The sequence below is a fragment of the Eschrichtius robustus genome, chromosome 10, assembly GCF_028021215.1.
Source record: "Eschrichtius robustus isolate mEscRob2 chromosome 10, mEscRob2.pri, whole genome shotgun sequence".
Lineage (NCBI taxonomy): Eukaryota > Metazoa > Chordata > Mammalia > Artiodactyla > Eschrichtiidae > Eschrichtius > Eschrichtius robustus.
In genome coordinates this window covers 81,924,176-81,952,097 of record NC_090833.1, presented here as the reverse complement: position 1 = coordinate 81,952,097, position 27,922 = coordinate 81,924,176, and the positions used below count along the sequence as shown (strand labels likewise).

Here is a 27,922-nt window from a genome sequence, read left to right as displayed (position 1 = left end):
AAAGCTAATAGTTGACGTGTGTGAATCACTTCCAGGAACCAGATTTTAAACACAAGAGACTATTATGAATATAACTATCTATTATGTTATGACATTTTCCATGGTAAAGGAAAAAGAACTCAACAAAACAAATTGTATGTCATGCCAGTTGGAAGCACTTTGTTTACATTATTACCCAGGTGATTATTAAGCTAAGGCAATGGTGTTAATAATAAATAACATTTTGGGATGTGGATTAGAATGAAAATTGCATCATTGAGGAACTTGGTTTTAACTGTATTTTAATCCTTGCAGTATTCTTAGGAAATAACAATGTTTTCTGCTGGATTTACTTCTTCTGCCTAGTTTTCTGCCACAGATGAAAAGATGATTCTTTGCTGATCTAAAGGGATTCAATACCCCCCAAAAAAATAAAGAAAAAATATAAAAATGCGCATTAACAAAATCCAGCCAATGATCCTTAATTGCTGACAAAGCAGAAACATAATTTAAGGCATGTAGAGATTTGTGAGATTTGTGAGATCATTTGTGAGATTCTGATTTTATAAGAATCTTAACTTTAGTACAGTAAGGGGCTCCGTGCTACCTTAGCTTCAGGCAGGGAGTGCTGAATTGCTGCCTGGGCTGAGCAGGAAAGGATGCTGCAGGCCAGGCCCTCCACATGGCTGCTGGCTTCTGCCCAGCACGTTGGAGGACTGTAGTGTCAGGAGGCTCAAAGTCCAATCTTAAATCTACCCCGAACAGCTGTGGAGTCTTGACTAAGTCCCTGTCTTCCTTTAGGCATCTCTAATCTGTACAATGAGGGAAAGGGCTAAAGAAAATGATCCCTAAGGCCCCTTCTAGTTCTGACAGTCTATGATTCCATATATAATAGCCTGGACTCTACTGAATAACATAATCACTATTTAACGCGGAATTGTCTTGTGGGGTCATGTTACAGTTAAATGACTCCAAATTGCCCCGGTCACACCCAGAGTGCAGAATCGATCCTCTTATATCATAAAGATAGGAGAGCCAACGGCCTTTTCCCCTGGTGCTCCTGCTGGCATGTTGGGTCAGCCCAGCAGCCACCCTGTCTACAGTGTAGCTTCTTTACTTAAAACACCTGTGTGCAGGAGCATTCTGGTAACAAGGTCACTTCTTGTGAATCACTTATCAAGGAGCTTTTTAAATTGTTGCTATTGCATTATGGGCTGGTTTGAGGCCTCTAGGTTAGTTATGTTAACAATGTGTTAAATAGGAAAATTATAAATAAACCAAACATATAAAGACTTTAATTTGCTTTATACTGTGTCATCAGATTGCTTGTCAAAGTACCCAAGTCTTAAATGAAAATGGTATCGTTTCCACAAGTAAAATTTCCACTTTAAAAAGTTTTACAGCTGTCAGAATGTTATGTATAATAGTAACTCCCCTTCATACCATGTCATGTCATGAAACTTGAACTAGAACGGTTTATGGGTTTGCCCTGTCTGAAATAGTATTCGTTTTTGAAGGAAGGCCATAAATGTTTGGTTAACAACCAGAACTCCTCTGCTTTTTCTTGGAAAAACCTCTCTATCCCAGGAAAAGTTTCTCCTAGAAATGCAGTTTCCCCGTAGGGCTGATAGACATTCATTCCAACCACTGTCCACTGGTAAGTAAATCTGCCATCACTAGAGCCACAGGCTTTAAACATTTTTCAATAGATTCAAGTACAACAGGCATTGAACTGGTCAATGGCCTAAGATTTGAGAAAAACACAAAAAGCTCGGGCTGATGTATCAGTTCAGTGCCATTGCTGAGCCCATTGGGGATAAATCTGTCCATAAGATTGAGTCATTTAAAATGCAGTTGTTAAGCATATGGCAGTTTGGGGTGAGGTAATTTAATTTTCCCAGCCTTAAACCTGTTTTAGATGTTTGGAATTAATCTTCCTGATTTCCTTAAAGTGGGAGGTGCCTGCATCTTTGGTAGATTAAAGAAACTGAAGGCCAGGTGAACAATATGGGTACCTATTTTTTCTCCCTTAATATTTGCTTTCAGTGTTCAGTAATGTCTGCCTTATTATCATTTCTGCTCAGCATGAAAGCCCTGTAGAGATATCAGGGTATGTAAGATAGGCTGTGCAATTTAACATTAGAGAAAAAAAAGAAAACAAAATACATGACCAGGCAGCCATATGATATGTAACTTACAGAGGCCTTTTAGACCTTCCAGAAGGGAGAGATGTGAGTTGTCTTGTGAAGATGCTATGTTTACTAAACCCATTGTACAGATAAGAAAACTGAGAATTAGAATGCTTCATCAGATTGCTCAAAGTGACACAGCTACTAAATGGCAAAATTGGGACTTTTCACTACTCTGAATCTCTGGCTTGCCTTTTAAGTGTTGGTAATCTCAGGATTCTATTCTGCACTCTCTTCCTCTTCCGCTCTCTGCCTAATGTCTTCCACCCCCATGGTTTCTAGAACTATGTCTAGAAGGTGACTTCTGATTTCTGTATTTTTAACTCCCATCTTTTTTTAAAATTCCACAACTATATTCCCACCCACCAACAAAAGAAAATTCCATAGGCATGACTGACCCAACATATCTAAACCCTAATGTGTTCATTTTTCTTTAAAATTGTTCCTTATTCTATACTCCCGTTCTCAGGAAACTACTAACATTATAATTCAAAAAGAGTAACCTAGAGTCAGTCTTGACTCCTTCCTCTTTCTTCATCATCTGCCTCTAGTGGGTTCTGGGGCCCTACTGATTCAGTGACCTCTCTGCAATCTTCCTTCAATCCCTTTCCCCCCGCCCCCCATTCTGCTTCAGGCTTCAGAATTTCCTACCCCGTTTAGTGCAGGAGAGACCTAAGTTTCTGCCTCAGAGTTTCTCCAACATCAGTTCATCCTCCACCCTGTAATCAGGGTAATCTCTGTAAATAAAAATCCAATTAAGACCTTCTTGCTTGCACCCCACATTGGTGCCCTACCTACAGCATAGAGTCCAGCCTCCTTAGCAAGTGGCTTATGGTCCCCCAGAGCCCAGTTCACCTACCTTTCTATTTGCATCTCTTATCTTGCTTCCCACATGAATGATAATCTATAGACACAGCAGACTTTGCTTCCGGTCATAGCCAAGTTCTTTCATGCGTCTTTGCCTCTATACATGCTGTTCCCTGCACCTGGAATCTCTCTTCCTCATTAAATGAAAGTGAATTCCTATCCCACCAAGAGGTCGGCTTCACTGTGCGTGTGTTAGCGGCTCTCGGGGACCTGGTAACAATTTATTTAGAAGACATCTGGCTCTCTCTCAAAGCTCACTAGTTGAGAGGGACTTCCCTGGTAGTCCAGTGGTTAATACTCCATACTCCCAATGCAGGAGGCCCAGGTTCGATCCCTGGTCAGGGAACTAGATCCCGCATGCCACAACTAAAGATCCTGCATGCTGCAACTAAAAACATCCCGCATGCTGCAACTAAAGATCCCCTACGCCGCAAGGAAGATCCCGTGTGCCACAACTAAGACCCGGCACAGCCAAATTTAAAAAAAAAAAAAAAATGTACAATTTTTAAAAAAAGCTCACTAGTTGAGGATCCCAGAGTTTGGCATAAATCGGACATTTGTTGAATGAGCAAATGGTCAAGATTTTGCATTTGGAAGTTGTATTAGTTTTCTGTTGTCACTGTAACAGATTTCTACTAGCCTAGTGCTTTAAGCAATAAAAATATAGTTCTGGAGGTCAGAAGTCTGAATCAAGTCTTACAGGGTGTTATGGGGTTGAACTGTGTATCCTCCTTCTTTTCCTGAGTCTTTGTTTCCTCATCTGTGAAGGGAAGACAGCTCACCTGTTACCTGTCAGCATGTGTGTGTGTTGTGTGTATTAAATAAGGACTATGTGAAAACATGTAACATAGCATTTATTAACTGGTCTCCAGCAAGAACCAGTTTCCCTTTTGTTTCCTACTCACAGTGCAGTGGTTTTCAAAGGTTAGCACATATCAGCTCCTTCTGGGGCTGTGCTGACCAGTTTAGTAGCCACTAGCCACCTGAAGTGTGGCTAATCCAAGCTGAGATGTGCTGGATGTATTAAATAAATACTGGGTTTTGAAAACAGTATAAAAATTGTAAAATACCTCATTAATATTTTTATTGGTAACATGCTAAAATATTTTTGTAATACTGAGTTAAATAATATATGTTAATAAAATTAATTTCACCTATTTCTCTTTACATTTTTTACTGTGGCTGCTAAAAAATTTTAAATTACATACGTGAATTACATTCTATTTCTATTGAACAGCGTTGCTGTGCTGGGAATATGCCAATTCCCAGGATCTACTGCTCTGTAACAAGCCACCCAAAATGTAGTCGCCTAGAACACCACCACTATTTATTTCTTGAAATTACCAGAAATGACTGGATCTCACTGGAGGGTCCGTGACTGCTCTCCCTCGGGCGTCTCATGCATTTGCGGTCACGGACACTGCTGTGGCTCAGTCTGATGTCTGCGGCCAGGGTGCTCCTCCCTGTGGCATCTCAGCCCCCAGGACCTCTCTGCTGCCCTCTCTCCAGTGAGCAACACTGGGCTTCGTAAATGGCAGCTCAAAATGGTCAGGCCTTATTAATGCCTGGCTTGGAAGTTTTAGCACACCATTTCCTCGCCATTCTATTGGTCTGAGCAGTCACAGAGCCGGTGCTGACCACGGGGGAGTGGCACAAGCTTCACCACTTAATGGGGGGCACCAGACACTGACAGCGGAGGCAGAACTCTTTGGGGTTGTCTTGGGGACAAGCTGTCACACTCTCCTTACCCACAGAGTTTGCCATTCAGCTTGTCTAAGGTGGGACTTCAGGATGTGTGTATTTCACAAGCATCCCCAGGGATAGGAGACTTCCCTAGGGGGCTTTCATAAGATCATGGAGATCTTTGGTCCAGTGTTGCCTCTAGCAGTTATTTCTAAAAGAAATTTAGGAAGAGGCAAAAGGAAGACATTTTTTCTGGATTTTAACCATCTGTTGTTATCTCCACGGTCATGTATAATTACAGAATGGTTATAAAGTCATCATTGCTTTTGTTAATGTTAAGCATTAGCTGGGGGTGGGAGCCAGGTTCCAGAGTCCTAAGGAGTGACCTGTGCGTGTGCAGACTGTAAGCCATGCAAAACCACAGGAGAGAGCAAGAGTAGTCTGTGTGTGTGCATGTGAGTGTGTGCACATGTGTATAGGCACCTGGGCGTGTGTGTGTGTGTGTGTGTGTGTGTGTGTGCATGCATGAGTGTGTGGCCTGGTACTCAGAATGTGAGCGCTGGAGCCCACCTGCGTGGCTGGAATCCCAGCTCTGCCACTTCTCCAGCTGTGTAACCTAAGGGAAATTTCTTAACTTTTTTTTGCCTTTGTTTCCTCACATATAAAATGGGGCACAACAAAATCATATAGTTGTTGTGAGGATTAAATAGGTCAACACCTACAAAGCACTTAGAACACTGTCTGGATGGCACACAGCAAGTGCTCAGCAGTGCTGTTTTATTTCTACAGAGTTGTTTATGGTTCAGTTTTATACCTCAGTAATCTCCTTTCTCTGTCTCTCTCTCTCTCTCCCTCCAGGGAAGTGAAAAAAAGAACTGATGAGGGTGACAGCAAATCCATTACCAATCTGAGTGGGACCAGTTCCAAAAAGTCAACCCAGATGAAGAATTGTTGCAATGGTTAAATCCAAAAGATCCTTGGCCCACGAAGCCTTCATTCCCAGAGTACTGAATGTACATGACTTATTTGCTTCCTACATGGAGTGGTACATCCTACGGACACTGTCGTATGGAGAGTTACAGTGTGGGAAATCTGAACTGTGCTCTCAGGTCCCTCCAGAACCTCGGCTCTTTTTTGCTATGTTTCAATGAGTGATTTGGGCCCCCTGGTTAAATATACCTGTCTTATCCTTACAAAGTCTTAACAGATAATGTGTAAATGTTTTTAAAGTGGTAAAAAAAAAAAAAAAAAAACAAAAAAAACCACATGCTCAGATCAAAGCTATAGAAGAAATTCACTGATGTAATTAGGTTCATGTGGTAAATAACCTATGACATTTACTTCCAATATTCAATACTAGAAAACTAATAAAAGGGGGTTACCATCCTAGCTTTGCTGTAAACCAGCCTTGTAGTCTCAGACATGTCGCCAACCCACATTAGATTCATTTCCTCATCTGTAAACAAGCAGCTTGGCCTTTCAGGCCTCGGCCCTCTCAGCTCTGTAGCTCTTTAAGGAGTGAGAAGGAGAGCATGATGGCCCACAGTTAATAAGGACTCTGCGCGTCTGTACTTTTTAAATATTGGGGCATTAATTTTTCTCACTTCTTGTACAAGAACAGAATTTGAGAAAAAATGGTAATGTTTTAAGCTCCAGTGGAGACAGAAAAATCTATTTTTTATGTATGAAGAAAGAAAACATTTGGGGGACAAAAATAGTTTGTATATAAAAGAGGGTATTTTATAATCTCAGAATACTAATAAAGTCAATGGTTTGAATTCACTGTTAAAAATTCTAATGAAAAAATAGAAAGCTACATGCAACTGAAAATACAAGGCCCAGGAAAGTTGTCACACTTCACTTAAAAAAAAAAAAAAAACACCAGCAAGAGACTGCCTGGGGCTGGTGAACGGGAGGAATTGAGAGTGACTGCTAACGGGTCTGTGGTTTCTTTGCAGGGTGATGAGAATGCTCTGGAATTATAGTGTGGTAATGTTGCACAACTTGGTGAATATACTAAACCCCACGAAACTGTATACTTTACATGGTGAATTTTATGGTATGTGAATTATATCTCTTTCAAAAAATACACTAGTATTGATTTAACATTTTGCCGAATGAAAATATGCATGCTCAAACCTCCCCATGGTTTACCCATGGTTTAAGAGCAGAATCTCCAGAATAACGCAAATCCCCTAACTCCCTGGTTGCCAGCATTCTCCTCCTTAAATAATGAACAGTGAAAGAAATGTTATGTGTAGTTTTGGAAAATCACCTCTTTTGAAGAGGAATTGTGGTTAGGGTACAGGTAACTCAGAGTCCTTTGTCTCAGGTGACTAGGGACTCATCCTCACCAACAGCCTGATAGGTCTTGCCCTCCTAGAAGCTGTGCTGCCTCTCAGACTTCCCCACTGAAATGTCTCCAAAAGCCAAAGGAGTCAATACCTGACCCCAGGGTGGGTCAGCAAGGCATGCTCTTTGGTTTTTGGTTTTGGTTTTCAGTGGCCTGAACCAGCTAAGTTATTCCCAACTAGAGTCTTGAACTTACCTTTGTTCATAGGTCCAGGCCCCAAGTAGCCTGCTGAAAAAACTTAAATAATAGCTCTTATTTATTGTAATACATAAGCTAAAAACATCCCTCTTGTAGAATTAAAACAATTCTATTTGTGATTTTTATGATCAGACCTTAAATTCTCCAAGCTTTTTTTTTTAATGAAAATTGGCCAGTATGTTAGCACACAGAGATTATAAATAGCCACAATGTCCGTTTAGCTTTTCAAAGCGTGCCTTCTCTCTACTGATGAGATCTAGTTGGTTTTGTTTTTTTTTCTGGTTTTTTTTTTTTACTGGAAAGTTGGTTCTGTCCTCAACAACTCTACCATGGATTCCTGTTTTCTGTTTTTTGGTCCCAGGAGAAAAAAAAGTTTACATTTTTTACCAAAAAGAATGCCTTGCTGGTGGGGAATTGTCAAACTGAACCAGGGAGGGATGGTTATTTTTGTGCCATGGTGCGATGAAAGTTTTGCCACTGCTGTTTGCCTAGGTGGCATCTATGGAGCCTAGGTTAGAATAGACCTGACACCTATGTGTTGATATATGGTACTCAAGTTTAGATGTTCGGTGCAATTGCACAAAACTGTTTTATAATACATGTTATTGTGTTGTCTTTATTTATTTTCCCACGAAGTGTCTATATTTGTCTTACAATCTGTATATAATAGTATACCTTTGATACAGAAGTATTATCTTGGTCTTTGCTTCTGGGTTGTACAGCCAGCACACCCAAATTGATTAGATTACATAGGTGCCTGTGATAAACAAAGCAATCATCTTTAACTAATTGAACCTGAATAGATATTTTTGCAACAAAATCCAAATTAGAGACTTATAGCTCTGGTTAGCAATATTGTTTAAAGAAAAGCTACTTATAGCTCCTTCAGTTGCCTTGCTAGGAAACCAAGATTATTACTAACATTTGATTTCGTGAAGGTGTTCTCAAATTTAGAGTATATTTTTGGTAAGAACAAAAATAGCTAATGTTTTTAACTTGGAACTTAATTTGCTACACTTGCATAGTTCTATGCAAGTAACTCACCTTGTCTCAATTTTTCCTTGGAGAGCTTTTAAAATCACAATTATACTACACTCTTTTTTATGTATCCTGACACATTGGATAATATTTTAGTTTTGTCATGGAAAAGAACATTGGCTATGGGGACATTTTTCACTGTTAACTTTTAGCCTCATGCATTTTCATAATTTATTTTTTCCGCTTGCTGCTTTATATGACATATGTGACATTTGATTATTTAATACTAAATGTGATTTGCATGAAGCCAAACTGTACAACCCTCTTGCTGAAGATAAAATTGAGTTTAAAGATATTTATTTTCATATTTGTACAGTGATCGGCTTCAGAGTCACGGTTTTTGTGGGCTTTTATTGTATATGTGTATGAGAAATTTCATATGTATATATTAAGAAGGCCTCTGAGTACTGAATAATTATTTTATGATTTTGATTTACATGGTTTACATTTTCATGGTATTGGCTATATTTCATTTATACTGTTTATTTCTCTTCAAACCATTAATAATTATCCCATAAAGTGTAACTTTTATAGCAATGCAAATGTCTAAGGAACCACAAATATTTTCTACATCATAAATTCAATAAAGCATGCTTGCTTTGGCCTTCTGGTGTTTCCTTCAGCTTTGCTGCAGGCATCGCTGAAGTAATTTTAGTCCTACGATGTGCCTACGTGAAACCCTGCCTCTAAAACACTGGCCTGGGCAGCTGGCTGGGAGAGAAAAGAATGAACACATGGTGTGTGGTATGGCGGCACATCATGTCATCTTGGCCAACGGGGCTACAGATCGACCAGCTTGGGGTGTGACAGCCAGCAACAGTAAGGCTTTCATAGAAAAATTTCAGGATGTGCTCTGGCAGTTCTCATGACCTCAGGGGTTAAGCCCCTCCTCTGACACCCCTGCGTGGCCCCCCCACCCTGCCTAGCTAACTCCTGTTCATCCTTCTGCTTTAGTTTAAACATCACTTCCTTCTCAACCCCAAACCAGGATGAGGCTGCCTGCTTTCACCTGTAGAGCACCCTTTCTAACTGGTCAGCATCCTTATTGCCCTCATACTTGTTTAACTAGACATATCCTACCTTTCTCATGGAGTGGTTGTGAGGACTAAATGAGTGTATGTATGGAAAGGGCTTAGAATAGTACCTGGCACTTTGATCACCCTCAATGAAAAAAGAAAAACTTTTGAAGCACCACTGATCACACTGGTCTTGCTCAGGGCCCTGGGTACTACCATCAATATGTGACAGAACTCCCAAAATTTACCAGATTACTTGGGGGATGGGGCATTGTAGAGGATTCACTTGGAGGTAAGTTCATTTACCTCCCACGTATATTCTTGGTATTTCATTAGGCACAAAGTTGGGGTATCATATAGGATAGAATATTCTGTAAAGAGTAGATTAAAAGAGAAGGAAATCATTGAGAGAATGAGGGCCTGAAAGTTAGAATGGAAAGTTGTGAATGGAGTCCTTATAAGTGTAGGCTCTCCATTTATTAAGGGGTGACTGGATGAAGTAGTTGAAAGGACGAAGAATGTAACAGAGCTCTGACTGGGCTTTCAAATCTAAATGACAGTAAAAATGGTGGTGCGTATTGGGGTTATTTAAATGGAAACTAACCTTTATGTTTATACTATGACCAATAGCCTGTTGACAAGGATTTCCAGTGTATATATCCAGAAGTCCACAGGACGGGAATGAATCTCCAACAAAGCATATTGTTTTGCAAGCCTTAAAATAAAAAATAACATCTTTAGGCTTCCCTGGTGGCGCAGTGGTTAAGAATCTGCCTGCCAATGCAGGGGACACGGGTTCGAGCCCTGGTCTGGGAAGATCCCACATGCCACGGAGCAACTAAGCCCGTGAGGCACAACTACTGAGCCTGCGCGTCTAGAGCCTGTGCTCCGCAACAAGAGAAGCCACGACAATGAGAAGCCCGCACACCACCATGAAGAGTAGCCCCTGCTCGCCGCAACTAGAGAAAGCCTGCGCACAGAAACGAAAACCCAACACAGCCAAAAATAAATAAATAAATACTAAATAAATTTATAAAGAAAATAAAAATAACATCTTTTCTTTCCAGATCTAGACATTAAGATGCTTTCATAGCTGAAAATGGAAAACAGGCACAAATGCTTCAACTTGAATTACAGGTTAAGATAAATTTTCAAGTGCAAAATTCTAGAAATAATTACCCAGTTTTAAATTTTTTTCTGCATATCAGGTTTATTTGTGAATTTATATTTCTTAAATTTCCGTAGAGTGGGAATTTAATTGTAATGCCCTTTAACTCGTGACCTCTCAGGCTGGCAGTTCAGGAACCATGTTTCGTGGTATATGACATACATTTTTATAGAGTCCCTCACTGTCCTTAGGATTTGGGCTTTCCGAAAATTTCTCAATCCCAGTTTTCTGGCACATCTTCCCATTGCTGTGCAGGAGGGTAGAACTCAAGAGCTGGATAAAGATCTCTTCAGAGGAAGTTTTATGAGTTCCAGTGTACTTTTAGGAGTAAAACTAATGCTCTTTAATTCGCTACAAATGCCTTCTCTTCTTGATCAGTCATTTCAGAAACAGATATATTTACTCTTAGATAATATCCAAAAATTTCTTAACATGACCTCTCAGGCCCTCTGTGATCTGGCTCCTAACTGTTCCTTCGCTAATTCAGTTATGTTTATTGAGCCTGCCTGTGTCATGGGTGCAATGCTAGACCCAGGGGATGCAGAGTGAGTAAGACAGATCTGAAGCAGACTACGTTCTGGTGGAGGCTGACAACAAACTTGTAAACAAGATCCACATTCTGCCTCCTCCCCCTCTTTCTTCTCCACCCCAAAGTCCCCAGTCGGGCACAGGAAACTGTCCCTCCATCAAGCCTTGCTCTCTCCCCTTCAGCCCTTTACTCAGCTCCACTTTCTGCCTGGAACACCACCCTGTCTGCTCTCGGCATCTGCCTGCCCAACTCCTGTCCGTCCTGCACATCTCATTTCAGAGACTGCTTCCTCCCAGCAGCTCTACCCAACCCTGGGGTCTGAGCTAGAGCCTCTCCCCCATGATTTCTACCCCCAGTGCCCATCGTAGACTTGGTGAGACTGCATGTGAAGAGCAGGTTGTGTGCCTGGCATGCTGGATGACTTCTGTCTCCTGCAGCCCTTTAGACTTTACTGAGTGGGGGTAACCCTTCCCCACTCTCAGTGCACACTTCAGCAGCCTCATGACTTAAGATTCCTCTAGATCAGGGTCTCAAGGTTTTTTTTAATGTCACAGACTCCTCTGAAGCTGAGGAGCCCCTTGGAATAATGTTTTTAAATGAATAAAATGAAATACATAGGATTATTAAGGAAACCAATGATATTGAAACACTGTTCCCAAGATACTTAAAATTTTGGGGGGAATTTCCTGGTGGTCCAGTGGTTAGGACTCTGCAGTCTCACTGCTGAGGGCCTGGGTTCGATCCCTGGTCGGGGAACTAAAATCCCACAAGCTGCACGGCGTGGCCAAAAAACAAAGAAAAGAAAGAAGTTCAAAGAAATAAACAGTTTTTAAAAAATAAAATTTTGTGATATCTGACAGTATTGGTGCTGCTTTATTGGCACATTAAACTACAAGATCTGATGGTAGGTCTATTACTTACCATAATTTTGACATCATGATGAAGGTAAATGGTATTTTGCGACATCTGCAAAGAATCTAACGTAGAGTATAAATATCTATGATTTCTACTGGTGACACAGTCACAGATACCAATAATCCTATTGCGGTTTGTTGCTAGCATTTTATATTAAATGAAATGCTAAATTCCAATCAGAGTTTAGTAAAAAATAAACATGTAATTTTTTCCCATCCAAGGTAGAAATATCGATTTTTACCCATAGACCCAATGGGTCCATGGCCCTAAGTAGGAACCCCTGCCCTGGGTGAGAAGCTGCAAACATAGTATATTCAGAAGAGAATTCCCACATAGTAATCAAAACTCCAAGCTTGACTTAGTGGTATTAGTCCTCTCCCTGATCCAGCTCAGTTCTGCTTCAGCCTGGAAGCTTGCTGTGGGAAGGGGGGCTTGGTCCCCCTGCTCTGTCCTACATCCCTGACTACCACTTACTGGTGATACACTCCCCTCCAGGTGCCAAGCAAGGGGAGCATGCTGGCTAACATTATAGATGCTGTTTTATATGTTAGCAAGCCAAATCTCACAGAAGAAAAAGAATGCATGTGGCCAATTGTTCTTGACCATTAAGTGTGCTGAAGTTTAAGGATAAAATGTGGTCCTTGCAGGAATGTGTAGTAATCCACCTCCTGCCTTTATAACTGCAGCTCTGAAACTAGTCTGATTTAATCATCCCTCTTACAGCCATGTACATGGGCTGAGGAAGTAAGAAAGGTTAAAGATTGAGGATAATTGGGTTAAGAAGCAGAAATATTGAATGTTTTCTGGGGTGAGATGGCATATCATTTTTCCTCTCTAAAACCCCACTGAAACTAGAATCAAATGGGTTTTTCTTTTAAAGATACAGAGCCACAAAGGCAGAAGACAATAGGAACAAAATAATGAAGCTGGAGAGTAGATGGAAAACTTGGAACCGAGTTGTTAACAACCTAAGAAAGCTGAATTCTAAGCCAGTGGGGGAAAGCTGAGAGCAATCTAGGTTTACATTGCAGATTTCCCAAAGGCAGAAGCACGTACCTCTGGAACTGGGAGTATAAGGGAAGGTGGGGTGAAAGTAGTTTGAGAAGCAGTTTTATCCTTAAGTATTGTTCTCTCATGCTATGCCACTACTACTCTGACCAAAGTCTGGAGTTGTATTTTCTGGAGTAAAACAGAGGGATGCTAGATTGGGGGCTACATAAGGCACGGCTGAGTGTGTTGGTACTATTCAAAAAGCAGGGGAGTTAAATGACAATATGTAATCTGAGTGCTAAGTGCTAAAAGCTAATACTACCTACTCAGCTTTCAGGACACTGATGCTTTTATCTTCCAGAGACTGAAAGACTTTTCCCTGGAGTACTGACCAGATAAGAGGAAAGACCTTTTCTAAGAAATGCACCCTGCCTCCATCACCCTACAGTAAAGTTCAAAGTTGGCAAGTCGCTCCCATCACTCAGAGCTTTCAATCAGGATGTTAGCTCCCCTGAACACCTGAAGGATCACTGGATTTTTGTGGAAAGGTTCTAACATGGAAAACGGAGACCAAATGAAACAGAAAAATATCAACTTAGGGAAACAGAGCTTATGCAGAGAAAAAAAATCTATCATTAATATATTTAGAGAGATAGACAAAACTACTGCAGCCATGAAACAAGAACAAGGTACTATCAAATAAGGAACATTCATAAATCAAAAATAAGATCTTAGAAATTAAAAACATGACAGCAGAAGTTTACAAAAAAGTAAACAATATAGGGCTTCCCTGGTGGCGCAGTGGTTGAGAATCTGCCTGCTAATGCAGGGGACACGGGTTCGAGCCCTGGTCTGGGAAGATCCCACATGCCGCGGAGCAACTAGGCCCGTGAGCCACAACTACTGAGCCTGCGCATCTGGAGCCTGTGCTCCGCAACAAGAGAGGCCACAATAGTGAGAGGCCCGCGCACCGCGATTAAGAGTGGCCCCCGCTTGCCGCAGCTAGAGGAAGCCCTCGCACAGAAACAAAGACCCAACACAGCCAAATAAAAAATAAATAAATAAATAATTAAAGGTGCTAATAATTAAAAAAAAAAAAAGTAAACAATATAGAGTTTGGAAGACAGATTTGAGGAGTCTTCCAGAAAGAAAAGTTCAAAGAAAGAGAAACCAGGAGAGGAAGGAAGTCCAATATCCAAAAATAGCTGTTACAGAAGGGGACAACAGAGAAAGCAGGATAACACAATCAAATGTCAAAAGCAAATGATAGAATCTCCCCTCTCTGCTCCCTGTTGGTTATTGGTTAGATCCTTCTGGAGAACTCACCTGGGAGGCTGCTGTAGCTCTCCTGCCTATATCCCACTTCTACTGCCTATCAGCTGCATAGAATGAATGACACCTGGAACGAAGATGACAGTAGGGCATGGTAAGGGGCTGGACCCCACACCCAAGGGTAGGCAGGGAGAGAAACAGAGAGGAAGACTATGTAGATGGGTGTCTGAGTACCTGGGACAGAAGCTGGGATATTCCTAACCAGGGCATGTAAGGGAGAAAAGCCAATCTGCTTTGCACTCAAAGGAGCTTAGAGCCAGGAAGCCAACTCAAGGTCCACTACTTTTGGAGGAAGGAGCTGAGTAAATCTCAGCTTCAATCTGTTTGCCCATAGTGTGATAAAGAGCAGTGGGTTTAGTATTGAAGCTTCTGGGAAAGAACCACAAACACAGGGTTTTTCTAAATATATTGGGTTGGCCAAAAAGTTCATTCGGCTTTTTTCCATAAAATGCTATGGAAAATACCTGAGCTGGTCGAGTTCCTGCCAGCAGCCTGTACTCAGCCCTGCTGCTGTGTCTCATTTCTACACCACCTATACCTGGGATCCTTCACCACTTTCCTCCTTTCCACCAGCCTTGCCTCCCTGAATATTCATGTATACTTTTATATATACTTTTTATATATGCATATTTATATGTATTTCATGTATATTATATGGTGCTAAACTCAGTCAGCTGTATCCCCTCCCAGGATTTGCCTGGTGCCTTCCCCTTAGAGGATGACTCCTGTCCTTTCCCCAACCAAAGACTGCATAATATAAGCTTGCCAGCTCCAGCCCTTCATTCCTGTCATCCTTCCCCATTTCTTCATTATGTCCCACTGCATTTCAGAAAGCACCAGAACTACTCACCTTGACTGTCAAAAGAAAACTTTAAGGCTTTTGGAAACTGTCCTGTCCCATTAACCAGACCAGAAAGTGGCCAGGAATCTAGAATTTAATGCCACACGTAAGTCTTTAACAATCAGATAAAATGCTCAGAACTGAAGAGGGTCTGTGGCCCCTTCACCTCTCTCTGAAGATGTCCAATAATTGGCTATTTCAGAGAAATATCTGTTTATCATTCATGTAAGTATGTGAAATTCTCTAAAACCCTTGGATTGAAATGGAGAAAGCTGGGGAGGGAGGTGGCTGAGAGGCAAGCTGAGATCTGTAAGCATCTACTAGAAATGTAAGCCCCTCCAAACTCTATGTTGTCTCCACGCTCCCTCACTCACAGACTGAATGAAGCTCCTCCTACAGACTGTTTTAGGAGGTCATTCTGAGACATTCCTAGAGCTCCTTCCTGCTTCCTGTTCAGTCAGCCTGCATCCCACCCCCACCCCCAGCACCACCACCGGATGGGTGATCCACCACCACCGGCAGCCTGGCTGCAGAATGGATCTCTTAATGGTGGCAGTCATACTCATATTCCCTTGACCTCCTGAGAAGGCATAAGCGGACCCTGTCCTAGCTTCTTCCGTTAACTGGGTTGAAGCAGGAACTTGTCTCCCTGGAAGGAAGGCTGGAACCCCAGACCCTTCAGAAGGCCATGGCAGAAGAGCATAGCTCAGGGCTGTGCTTGTTCCACTCGATGTAGGTTAAGTATAAGTAAAAGATTCAGATCACCCCTTTCCCTTTGGAAGGAAATTTCTGGCTGAAGTGGCCAGAGAATGATTTCAGAGAAAGATGATAAACATGAACAAAGAGCAGCAAAACTACAACACAAGCAAAACATTACAAAATCCTTGAGCATATGTTTTTACAATTTTCAGGTCAAATGTGTGACCCTTGGAGAGGATGCAAATTTTAAGGTCAAAGTCACAAGGATGGAATGTGGAAAAAATCATCAGAGTTAGAATCCTAACTCTGACATTTGACAAGTTACTTAACATTTCTGAGCCCCAGTTTCTTCATCTGAGAAAGGGAGAATAACTGTACATCTGTACCCAAAACATCATTCACTATTAATGTGCTGGTGATTCCCAAAGCCACTTCTCTGCACTATCCTTTCCTCTGAGCTCCAATTGTACTGCCAACAACGAGGGGAAGCTCCATCTTGCTCCAAAGACAATGTAAATTAATTCAAATTTTCCAAACATCCACCACCCCATTAAACTGTTTTCTAATGTCAGGGAATGGATGTCACTATACATCTACTCAGACCATACACCGAGTCAGTCACTGGGTTCTAATTTTGGTATCAAGTTGCCCCTTTTCCTCTACTTTTTACTGCCTCTGCTTATAGTTCAGTTTCTCACTCTTTCTTTCCTGAATAATTACAATAGAGTCTCATATCCCCAGGGCTTAGAATAGTGGCTAGTGTACAGCAATACCTTAATAGTACTTGAATCAATCCAAAGTCTGGACTGAGGGGGCAGATAAATTACTACATCAGTGTGATGAGTGCTATGGTATGTGAGGTCCTGCCACAGGAGGAAGTACTCAGCTGATGAGGAGGACTGTAGGGTCACATAAAGGGGTCACAATGAAGATGACCTTGAGAGGCATCTTGCATTTAACAATTAAAATATTTGAGTACTTACTATGTGCCAGGAACCATGCCAGACATTAACAGTCACCAAGACACAGGCCTTGCCTCCATGGAGATCATTATCTTATGTAGTAGAAAGTCTCACATGCTCAAATTGTCTAATCAGAATATACACTTGGATGTCCAAAGTTTATCTCAAAAGTGAACTCCTAATTCCCTGTGCCACCACTGCCACCACCCAATCACACATACCAAACCTGCTCCAATCACAGTATTTCCCACATCAGTTAATGGCACCTTTCTCTTGCCAGTTTTTCAGGCCAAAACTTTTGGTGTCATCCTTGATTTTGTTTCTAACAATCTGCTTCTGATCCATCAGTAAATCCTATTATCCCTACCTTCAAAATGAATCCAGAATATGACCTCCTCTTGCCTCCTCTGCTACTACGATTACTGCAGTAGTTTCATAACTAATCACCCTGCTTCTTCCTGAGACCATGAGAATGTGGTCTATGTTGAGGATAGACCATGTCTATCCTCAACATAGAAGCCTTATAGTGCTCAGGGAGGGTACTGGCTACAGATGACAGACAGATGGATGGATAGACAGATAGAGGTATATAAAACCAAGAGACCAGGTAAGGTCACCAAAGGAATGAGTATAAATGAAGGCTAGATCTAAGGACTGGGCCCTGGGACATTCCAACATTAAGAAATTGAAAGGGAGGGACTTCCCTGGTGGTCCAGTGGTTAAGACTCCACGTTTCTACTGCAAGGAGCACAGGTTCTATCCCTGGTCGGGCAACTAAGATCCCACATGCCGTGAGGTGCAGCCAAAAAAAAAGAAAAAGAAAAAGAAAAGAAACTGGAAGGGAAAAGAGGAACCAGTAAGCAGAGGAGACTGAGAAGCAGTAGCAGGGAGGAAGGAGGAAATCCAGAAGAGTGTGGCATACTGGAAGCCAAGAGGGGAAAATATGGCAAGGAGAAAGTGATCAACTGCATGAAAAATTCTGAACTGGCCAAGTAAGATGAGGATCCAGAGTTGAACACTAGATTTAGCAACACAGAGATCACTCATGGCTTTGAGAACAGACTCACATGTGATGGAGGTGAAGGCATGACTGGGGTGGATTCAAGGGAGAATGAAAGAAGAGCAGTTGGTGATAGCAAGTGTAATCAATTCAAGGAGGTTTGTTCCACAGAGGTGCAGAAAAACAAGGATACAGCTGTTAAGAGGAAGTGGGACGCAGAGAGGGTTTTTTTTGAAGGTGAGAGACGAAAAGTATTTGATGTTGACATGAATGATGCAGTTGAGGAGTGATAAACTGATGATGCAGGAGAGCAAAGGGAGAATGCTGGAGCCCTGTGGTGGTTACAGGTGAGGGGATGAGAGCAAATGTCCAACTCCAGGAGATGGCCTTGGAAAAAGCACAGAAACTTTGCTGGTGGTTAATAGAGAGAAGGAAGCATTAATGAGGTAAGAATTTGAATATTAGAAGAAAGGTTGCTCCCACATGTACGACAGTGTGGGCAAAGACTCAAAAGGGTAAGTGAGGAGCTGGGAAGGGACCACGGCTGGGGATGGATGGAGGGGTATGAAGAACCAAAGCTGAAAGCCACAGATGGAGATGGATTCTGGAAGTTACCAGGACAAATTACTATTACAGCGTATGCAGTGGGTGTCCAAGGTGGTTGAGTTGCTGATCATGTGTGTGAAGAAGGTGCTCTTGGAAGACAAGCAGCAAGAAAGATTGCAGAGAGGTTCTAGATGCAGGCAGCCTTGGGCATGAGGCTAGAGGCACGGTGCAGGTGTGGCATCCTAGTGTCCATCCAGAGACTGGGGATGTCTGAGGGTAGGAGGAGAGAACTGGGAAGCAGAAAGACAAAAGAGGCTGCCCTGAGTGGATGGAAGGGACCTCTGTTTTGGACACCTCATTTCTCTCAGAAGGTGGCACGTCTGCACTTCCACCTTCTGACCTACCACAGAGGAGCCAAAAGCTGCAGTAAGGACAGGAAGTGCTGTAGCTTCCTCATGGTGTGGGATGGGGGACTGTGGGATGCCCCTGCCTCACTGATTCCTAAGGAAATCCAGGATGCCTCAACATACCATCAAACCAGGAGGCGGGGGCAGGACTCTTCCTCTGATAGGACCCAGCACTTAGCACAATGTGCCCTGCTAGCAGGATGCAGAAAAGCCAGGATGGGAAGAAGCATGACTGTGTCGCTCCTCTGAAGGGTGATTCTGTGCCTAACAGATGGGAGTTCAGGCCCTGCGGTGGCCCCCCAAGGTGAGGAGGCACAAGGCCCAGGCCTGCTGAGCCACACCCTCCAGTGTTTTCCTAAAGCATCCCCAAAGATCATAGGAGGTCTTGTGGCAGGCACATCCTCCGTGCCTGCTGGGAGCTGGGCAGAGAGCCACAGAGCAAGGAGAGGAGAGGGAGGCCCGGAATGAAGGGAATTGACTCAGAAGGGTCACAGCAGCGTCACGTGGGAAGCTGAGGTTAATGTGCATACATCCTGGCTTAGGTGGGGCGGGTCCTTCCCGTGTATCCTACCTGCCACGTGCCAGCATTGGCTTATGCTGATGACCAAGTTTTGCAACAAAGGGCTAGGGGCAGAGACATGAGCTGGAACCAAGACCTTCAGGATTCTCAGTTCTCAGCAAAATCAAGAGCTGAGAGAAGACAGGGTCAGAGCCTATGATTCATGCAGGATGTTGTAGAGGGATGAAGCCTTGCTCATCCCATCCTATAACCCTAGCACAAGCCCCACCTTCCAGCTCCCCCTCGGCTCAAGAAGTAAAATCAGAATGAAAACTCTCACGGCAGGGCACAAAATCAAATATTCACTACTCCAGAATTGCTGGTAGATGCTAGGGATATAGCAATGCTTGCTTGGGAAATTTGGAGTTCGCCTCTGCCCTCTGAGATACCATACTGGCGTGGCGAATGGCTCTGACCTTCTGGAGCCCTTCTTTGGTCTCTGCAGAGAGCATTTCAGAATCCTACAGAGAGCATTTCAGGCAACTGAGTACCTGCAGTGCGAGAGAATGGCTTCTCCACAAAATCACTTCTCTTGTTGACCACTAAGTCCCAGCAAATAGGGACCGTGGCTGCTTTGTTTTTGCACCTCCTCACTGCAGCCCAGGCAGGGAGTGCAACAAACACAGGATGGGCACAGGAATAAACCCCAAGGAGAAGCTGCTTCCTGCACCTGTGAGAGGGGACTGAGCCTCTGCTCTTCACCATTCATCCAAAGCCCGCTGCTCCAGCTGCCCCACGGCACAGGCCTGGGCTCTCACACGATGAAGGACAAGAATGGCTCCTGTGTCTACGGCAGGGACAGGAAATAAGGGAGGACAGCCTTGAGTGCGGGTGGGGATGTGAGGAACGAGCACAAGGCAGGCATGAGAGGTGCTGGGGGGACGCAGAGGACCAGATGCCTAACGGGGCTTGTAGAGGACTGTCCATTCCCATGCGCAGAGACAGTGAGGCCAGGACCCTGAATACTTGATCTGGACGAGAGCATGGGGAGGAAAGAGGGGGCCTGAAGGAGATCTCTGTTTCCAGAAGGAGGGGTACATGCTGCCAACTGCCCCCCCTTTCCCGCCTTGTCCCCCTCCTCCACTGTAACTTCTCTGGGTCCACAGCCAGGCAAAGAGCATATTGGGGGCTTTCCAGAGTGTATCATTCCCAAGGTCAAGCCCCACACAGAGGCCTCAGGGGCAGGGCCCTGGGCAGGCAGCCGGACACATGGGAATCCAGACAGTGGGAAGGGAAAGGAAGCCAATCTCTTGCAGTAAATTGTGCTGGCAGCTGGGGCGCATCAGGGGAGAGGGTCAGGGGAAAGTGAGAGGCCAGAACAGAGTCTCACACACACTCAAAGACACATGCGTACAGACACCTAGCCACACAGACACAGACACAGGAGGACATAAAGTCAACAGTGCCACTCAGAAGCTAACTCAGAGACGTTCAGGAAACACACCTACATAGACTCATGAACACCCTGAGTCAGACATGCCCCAGCAGACTCTGGCACCGCACACATGCCGACAGACACAGCCCATCTTGCAGGCCCACAAACACAAATGCATTCCCAATCCATCCTTCCCAGCCTTTCTCTCCGATAAAACTCCAGGCCACCTCAGGCCAGGCCTGTTTATCCACTTCTAAACTCTGGTTTGTAATTTCTGTCCCACTGCCTGTCCTTTAATAAGGACAGTCTTGGATCCACGTGCACACCCCTGATCTCAACAAGTTGGCTGTGTGCTTTTAAAGGAATGCCACGGTCAGCAAGTGAGTCCCCTGCCCTCTTCAGCAGCCCCATCCTTCACCTACACTCCCATCCCTACCCCCGGGAGCGTCCCCAGTTTACTGCAGGCTCCTGACCCTCGGTCTCTCTGATGCAGCAGAAACAGGATCTAAAGGAAGAGTAAACCAGACAGACCTACTCTGTCAAAATCCCCCTCAGGAAACTGTGAAGAACCAGCTCCTGACTCCTCAGGAAGGAGCCCTTGGATGCAGGGCATGGCCACATGTATCGCTCTACCCCAAACTTGAACTACAGTCCATGCCTTTCAACCCTAACCCTAACCTCAACTCCAACCCCATTCACAAACAGCTCTAAAACCAGTCCTTCAAGTGAGACCCTCAGAATAACTGTACCTCATAAAGGTAATGCTGGTGGGTATTACCCAAAAAATGTTTACATGGCCAGGTAAGTTCAGGATAGAAAACTGCGATGTTCCCTCTCCCCAGGAGCTAGATGCCTACTTCCCTCTAGTCGGATCGCAGCTTCAGGGATCATACAGCCGTTTATAACTCTCAAGTGCAGAGGGCCAGAAAATGTCCAAAACCTCTCATCTAAGCCAGATCAATATCACACAATACGCATAAGGTTAAGTCCCTCTCCAGACTATCTTAGAAGATTAAAACTGACCCCCAACACAAAATGTATCTCCTTGACCCATTTTGACCCCAATTTTAAACTCAAACAGTACCCTACTCCAACCCTAACACAATCCTAATCTAAGATGCACTAGCTCTTTTTTTTTTTTTAAAGATCGAGTTAGCTTTCTTGAACAGTTCATGAATTGGGCAGCATCCGTTTAGCAAGTAGAGGGGAGCTCTAACAGGCTATCGAAAAAGAGAGGTTTTTAAGAGTATGACAAGGAAGTCAAAAACAAAAAAAGATTATTTCAGGGTTAGGTAATCTATCTATAGGGGATGAAGGAGATCTACGTGCCAGGTTACCTCATCTTCCTTTGGGGGATGCAAAGGATTACGTCACTGGTGCGGACCAGAAATTTCCACACTGATCAGTTTGGATTACATTCTTGGAGAAGGTTGTAACTGCAATAAGGTCAGGTATTAAGTCTTCCTTTTAGCACAAGTGACTCCATTTTGGGCCTGTCATTTCTTTTTTAACAGGGAAATGGTGCCAGATGGACACCCCTACTCCACCCACACTTCAGAGTGCTAGAGAAGAAAGCAGATTTTCATGGAACCTTTCAATTCTCACCATGTAGATAAACAGATTCTCCAGCTACTGGTGAGATCTACAAGATGCACTAGCTCTTATCAACAGGAACCATAAACGCAATTCCAAATCCTACTTTAACATCACCGTGATTCCAGCCCTATGCTTACCACTACCTACCTCCAATCCGTAACCACTATGTCAGTGCTGTTCCAAGCATAGTCCTAACTCTAACCCTGTCCCTAGGTAGCCACACATTGAGTAATGTCTGCAACTACGCTGGGCACACAAATATCACACACTTATGAAGGTAATGGGTCATCTGCAGTCCAGGAAGCAGTAGCTCCCTCGGTAACAGCTGCACAGTCATCAGGGCAGCTTGTCCCTGGCGGGCTCAGTGCTCAGCTGGGAACCCAGGAGCGCTAAGGCACCCAGGCCCTTTGACCCTTGTTAGACATACAAGCGAACAGGGGCCCAGCTCACCCCAAGCTCTGTTCTAGCCCAGCTTCTGAGCGGAAATTCCTGCCATACCCCTCCCTGGCTCCTGCCTGCCAAGCTGGGAGCATCTGTTGCCCTGAAAGCCCCACACGGCAGGAACAAATGGGCCTGGGGCCTGGAGCTGAAGGGCATGTGGCCTCTTCCCAATGTGGGCAATTCCAGACTCCTGCAACACCCGCACCTAGGACCTCTACCCCAGAGCCTGGCCCAGGTGCCCGTCCTAAAGAGGTAGTGGGTCTGCCGACACTGGGGGTGAGTAGGGGTGGATTAGCACACCTCCTCTCCCCGGCTCCAGGGTCTCAATCTGGCATTAGGGTGTGTTCACTCTGCGCTCATCAGCAGAGGTAAAGCTGAAGTGAGCCACGTGCACCTTCCTCACCTCTCACCCTCGGCACCAGGACCTCCGGTGTAGCATTCCTCTGTACCTCGGCCACTGCAGAGACTGTCAAACACTACCCAGGCTCTCTCGAGAGTTTACACCAAGCCAAAGCCTTCACCCAACAGACTGGAACACTTAGGTGGATACTCACATGTCAGATGTGTAGCCATCCGAGTCTCTGCGTCCCCTTCCTTACCGTCTACATCCAGGCTGGCCTGAGGACCAAGAGAGGGGCTTGGTTCAGGGCTGCAAGCTCCAAGATACGCACATGAGGTGCTTAAGAAATTAACAAAATCAGCTTTAACTTCTAGAAAAACAAGTGATAAGGACTGTCAAGATCTGTGCAGGGTGTGAGATTTTACTCTATTTGTAAGTTAACTAGCTATCCTGTTACTGTTCCATGAATGCTGGCAGAAGACACAAGACTCCTGGATCACATATAAAGGATTTTATTACTCATAGCACAGCCATAGCAAGAGCTTTAGCATGGTTTTTTGCATCAGTTTCCCATGTCTACCAAGTGCCATGGGGGTGGCACAGGATCTATGATAGATGCCTGCACATACAGTGGGCTGTGTTACAAGAGAGGAACATCTGTAAGGCAGTAAGGCATATGTGTGCAGCACTGAGGTTCGGTGATTCACAGCTTATTTTATAGTAAGAAACAAGCCTGATCTTTGTCCAGGGGGAGATGTTGCCTTATCTGTCAAGGTTGATTGTTGCAAATACAATCCTGAGAAACGGCATAGAAAACAGTCAGGGCCTTGTATTCTTGGCATACCCAGTAAGAAGAACATCCAGGAATACTAAAGGTCCATGCTGGTTTGCCTCTCTCAACAGTGATTAGCAATGGGTAAAAACAAATGGTTCGTGAAAAAAAAAAACCACTTTCCCTATGCTGGAAGAAGTCCCAGGAGAGACACTCTGGTTAAAAAAGAAGTCATTTAACGAACACCCTACAAATTATGCTTACTCATTACTTCTTTAGCTGATAGGTGGAACTGGGGTTTTCTTTGTCCTTATCAAGGAAGAAAAGAGAGAAGACATTATCATAGGGACAACGTGAATGTTGAAAACTTTGTGGTAACTTGAGAAGGGTTTGGAAAAAACTTCAAAGGTCAGGGGCAGGCGGTGGTAAATAGCAGTGAAACAAGAAAGTAGAATAGGCCCATGTGGCTGAGTGAAATGGAAGAAATGAGAGCAGATAACAACCTAAACCTTTCCTTTTTTGAGGAGACAGTCTCTAAGGTGGCTTCCCCTCATGATTCCCACCTCCTGGTGTTCATGCTTTGTGTAATCCCACCCTCGTGAGTGTGGGTGGACGTGTGATTTGATTCTAATCAACAGCACACAGCAAAGGTGAGGGGGTGTCATACATATGATTATATTACATTACATAATATAAGACTGTCTTCTAGCATACTCTAGAGACTACTTTCTGGCTTCATGAAGTGGCCATGTTGGGAAACCCCATGTGGCAAAGAACTGCAGGTGGCCTCTAGGAACTGTGGTGGCCTTTAGATGTTGAGAGTGGCCTCCAGCTGACATCCAGCAAGAAGCTAGGGTTCTCAGTCCCACAACTGCAAAGAAATGAATTCTGCCAACAACCAGAGTGAGCTTGGAAGACTCTTCCCCAGTCAAGCCTCCAGATGAGAACACAGCCCAGCTAACACCTTGACTGCAGACTTGTAAGACCATAAGCAGAGGACCAAGCTGGACAACTGACCCACAGAGACTATGAGATAATAAATTGTGGGTTGTTTTAAACCACATTTGTGGTAATTTGTTACACAGTAATAGAAAACTAATACACTGCTGTAACCATGAGAGTAAGAGAAGCATCTGTAAGGCAGTAAGGCATACATGGGCAGCATGGAATTTGCGTGTATGCAAGGCACACCCTAATTCCACAGTATGAGCTAGGGAAGAAATAGGGAAGGAGAAGGCATCTAGGGAACTCCTCTCCCTCAGCTCATTCTATAAAGACATGTAGCTATGGAGAGCCTGCAGCCCTCCTAATAGGCTGTAACCATCTCATCCTGCATATTAAATGTAAATTATCCTTTTGTGCCTTCATTTGATTCTTGATATGGGACTGGCAGACATTTGTAAAAGGCTCAAAAATGTAACTAACAGTGATCTTTAGAACATGGGGAGGGGTAAACCCCAGGCAGTAATAAAGCAAAAGAAACCTTTGAAAAGGGAAGTAGGGATTTCTCTGATCACAGGCGAAAGCTACTAAATTTTGGAATTTAGTCAGTTTCCATAACACATCACATTTCTTTTGGATATTTACCCCAGAGTAGAATTGCTAGGTTATATGGAAGTTCTTTTTAACATTTTGAGGAACCATGAAACATTTTCCACAGCAGCTGCACCACTTTACATTTCCACCAGCAATGCAGCAGAATTCTAATTTTTCCACATCCTCGCAAACATGTTATTTTCCTTTTTTTTTTTTTTTTTTGAGAATAGCCTGCTGTGGATGTGAAGTAATATCTCATTGCGGTTTTCATTTGCATTTCCCTAATGACTAATGATGTTGAGCATCTTTTCATGTGCTGGTTGGCCATTTGTATATCTTGTTTGAAGAAATGTCTATTCATGTCCTTTCCCCATTTTTGAATTGGGCTGGATTTTCTGCTGTTGTTGAGTTGTAGGAGTTCTTTTTTTAACTGGATATTAATCCCTTATCAGCTATATGATTTGCAGATATTGCCTCCCATTCCATGGGTGGTCTTCTCACTATCAAACGATAGTGTCCTTTGAAACACAAAAGATTTAAATTTTGATGAAGTCCAATTTATCTATTTTTTTCTTTTGTTGTCTGTGCTTTTGATGTCATACTTAAGAAACCATTCCCAAATCCAAGGTCATGGAGATTTCCCCCTGCTTTCTTCTAAGAGTTTTATAGTTCTAGCTCTTAAATTTAGGCAAACATATACTCTTGCTTCTGTCTCAAATATTTCCTCCCAAATAAAATCTGAAAAACAGATTTCATGATTCCAACCTTTATGACCTTTTTCAAGTTGCTGAATCTAAGTCTCAGTTTAATCATCCCTCAAGGGATAATTTCACAACGTTATTTTAAGAGTTATATGATTAAACATAGCTAGTATAGTGCCTAGCACACTGGTGCTCAATAATCCTATGTATCCTTTCTTCTTTCCTTCAAAGCACTTTCTTTACAGGACCTGCCAGAGTCAGTTATTCTACCTGATTTTACTGTTTTCTTCCTGAGAGTCAAGCCCAGGGCCTCAAATCTCCTTTCTTTGCTTCAGAGGTCTCTCTGGTCCTCTCCTCTCTTGCACCTTGTTCTCTTACATAAGTTCCTGCCTCCACTAAAATCCAGTTTGAAGCCAACTGGGCTACCACGGAGAATACACGTTCTAACGGGGTTCGGGGAGGAATGGACAAAGGCGCAGTCCCACAGGGCCCCTGCCTCTCGATCACGTTGGAGGGATCACAACTTAAGGCACACTGAACCCCCAAGGAGGTCAAGGCCAAAGGCCTTTGGGCATAAGGGAAGTTACTCCTGAACCTCTCCTTCCAGTCAGAGATTCCTTCTAGGCAGTTCCGAGGAACAGTCTCAGGTCCTCCTGTATACAGCGGTCCTCTGTGGGGTCCGTCCCCACGGTGCGGGCTCCCGAGGCTCCCCATGTTCCCATATGCTCTTCCACTGAGACAACACCAGAGACCACCCTTGCCCTCCCTACGTACACAGCCGGTCTCTCTGGGGCTGGTGTCCTGCACACAGGGACTCCCCGTGGCAGCAAACGCAGAGAGTGCCCTGAGAGTCTCCATTCGCACGTGGGTCTTCCATGGGGGCGGCTCCGCACACCGCTTCCGGGACGCTCCCAAGGGGTAGAGGCAGGGACACTCGTGGTTCATCTGCACAGGGACCCCCCTCGGGGGCGGCTCCCATACAACACCTCAGAGTCCGCAGAGGGTCGTCCGCTGCCCGCAGACCCGCCCCTCACGGTGCCTGCCAGGTCCCCGCCGACCCCGCCCCCGCTTACCGGGACGGCCAGGGTGCGGGACGCTGGTCCGGAGCTAGCTGACTCTGGCCTTCCCGGGTTACCCGAGCGCTGGAAGCAGGCGGCGCGGACGGAGCAGCAGCGTGAGGCGGCGTCAGCGCGCGCGGCCAGAGCACACCCACCCTCCGCGCCCCACGCGGGGATGGCGCGTGCGCACGCGCGAGACGACATCCGCGGGCCGGGAGATGTGCGCCCCGCCCCGCCCCATCCCGCTTTCCTGCTCCTCCATGCTCCCCTCTCGCGCCTCAGCGGGCGACGGCAAGCGGGATGAGGCGCCAAGGGACGGCTGAGGAGCGGCGGCCCGCCCCGAAGAGCTGGGGGTCCGGGTGCCAGTGGGCGCTCCCCACCAGCGCCGCGGCAGGGTTAGTGCCCTGGCCTGGAGGAGGCGGCCCGGGAGGGGGCTCCTCGGGGGCTGCGGCAGCTCCCAGTACCGCCCGCGCCGGGGCGAAGCGTCCGGCCGCCCGCTCCTGCCTGAGGAAGTGAGAATGACTCACCCAGCGGCCTCGGCTGAAGCCAGCCTCTCCTACCGAGGCCAGCTGCCCACTCAGGCCTCCGGGCCCACGACCCTGGCATCAGGGCATAGCCTTTAGCAGTACCGCACAGCGGAGGGTCCAAATGAGGCTCACAAAGTGCTTGGCTGGCCCAACTCTTTTCTGTGCGCCGCTTTCTGAGATGATTGGTCTTCTGTCTCCACCAGCAAAGCTGTACCCTGATGTGGCCCACTTTTTGCTGCAGCACCCTCATCCTTCAGACTATCCAGTTAGCCGTTCTGAGGGCTGTAATGTGCATTTATACCGAA

At 44.7% G+C, this 27,922-nt stretch overlaps 1 protein-coding gene and 1 long non-coding RNA gene across 2 annotated transcripts in view; one reads left to right on the top strand and one right to left on the bottom strand.

Moving 5' to 3' along the window:
- The window catches only part of RASEF (RAS and EF-hand domain containing), an 88,603-nt gene extending 82,764 nt beyond the window's left edge, over nucleotides 1-5,839 (top strand). Inside the window, exon 17 of the mRNA XM_068552590.1 lies at nucleotides 5,577-5,839. Within this exon, the coding sequence (XP_068408691.1) occupies nucleotides 5,577-5,682 (106 nt within the window). The 3' untranslated portion in view covers nucleotides 5,683-5,839. The remainder of the gene's footprint in view (nucleotides 1-5,576) is intronic.
- The window catches only part of LOC137770144 (uncharacterized), a 54,512-nt gene extending 27,344 nt beyond the window's left edge, over nucleotides 1-27,168 (bottom strand). Inside the window, exons 1-2 of the long non-coding RNA XR_011075131.1 lie at nucleotides 27,106-27,168; nucleotides 23,238-23,301 (exon numbers count right to left, since the gene is read on the bottom strand). This is a non-coding gene — a long non-coding RNA (uncharacterized lncRNA). The remainder of the gene's footprint in view (nucleotides 1-23,237; nucleotides 23,302-27,105) is intronic.
- Nucleotides 27,169-27,922: the final 754 nt, after the last annotated feature.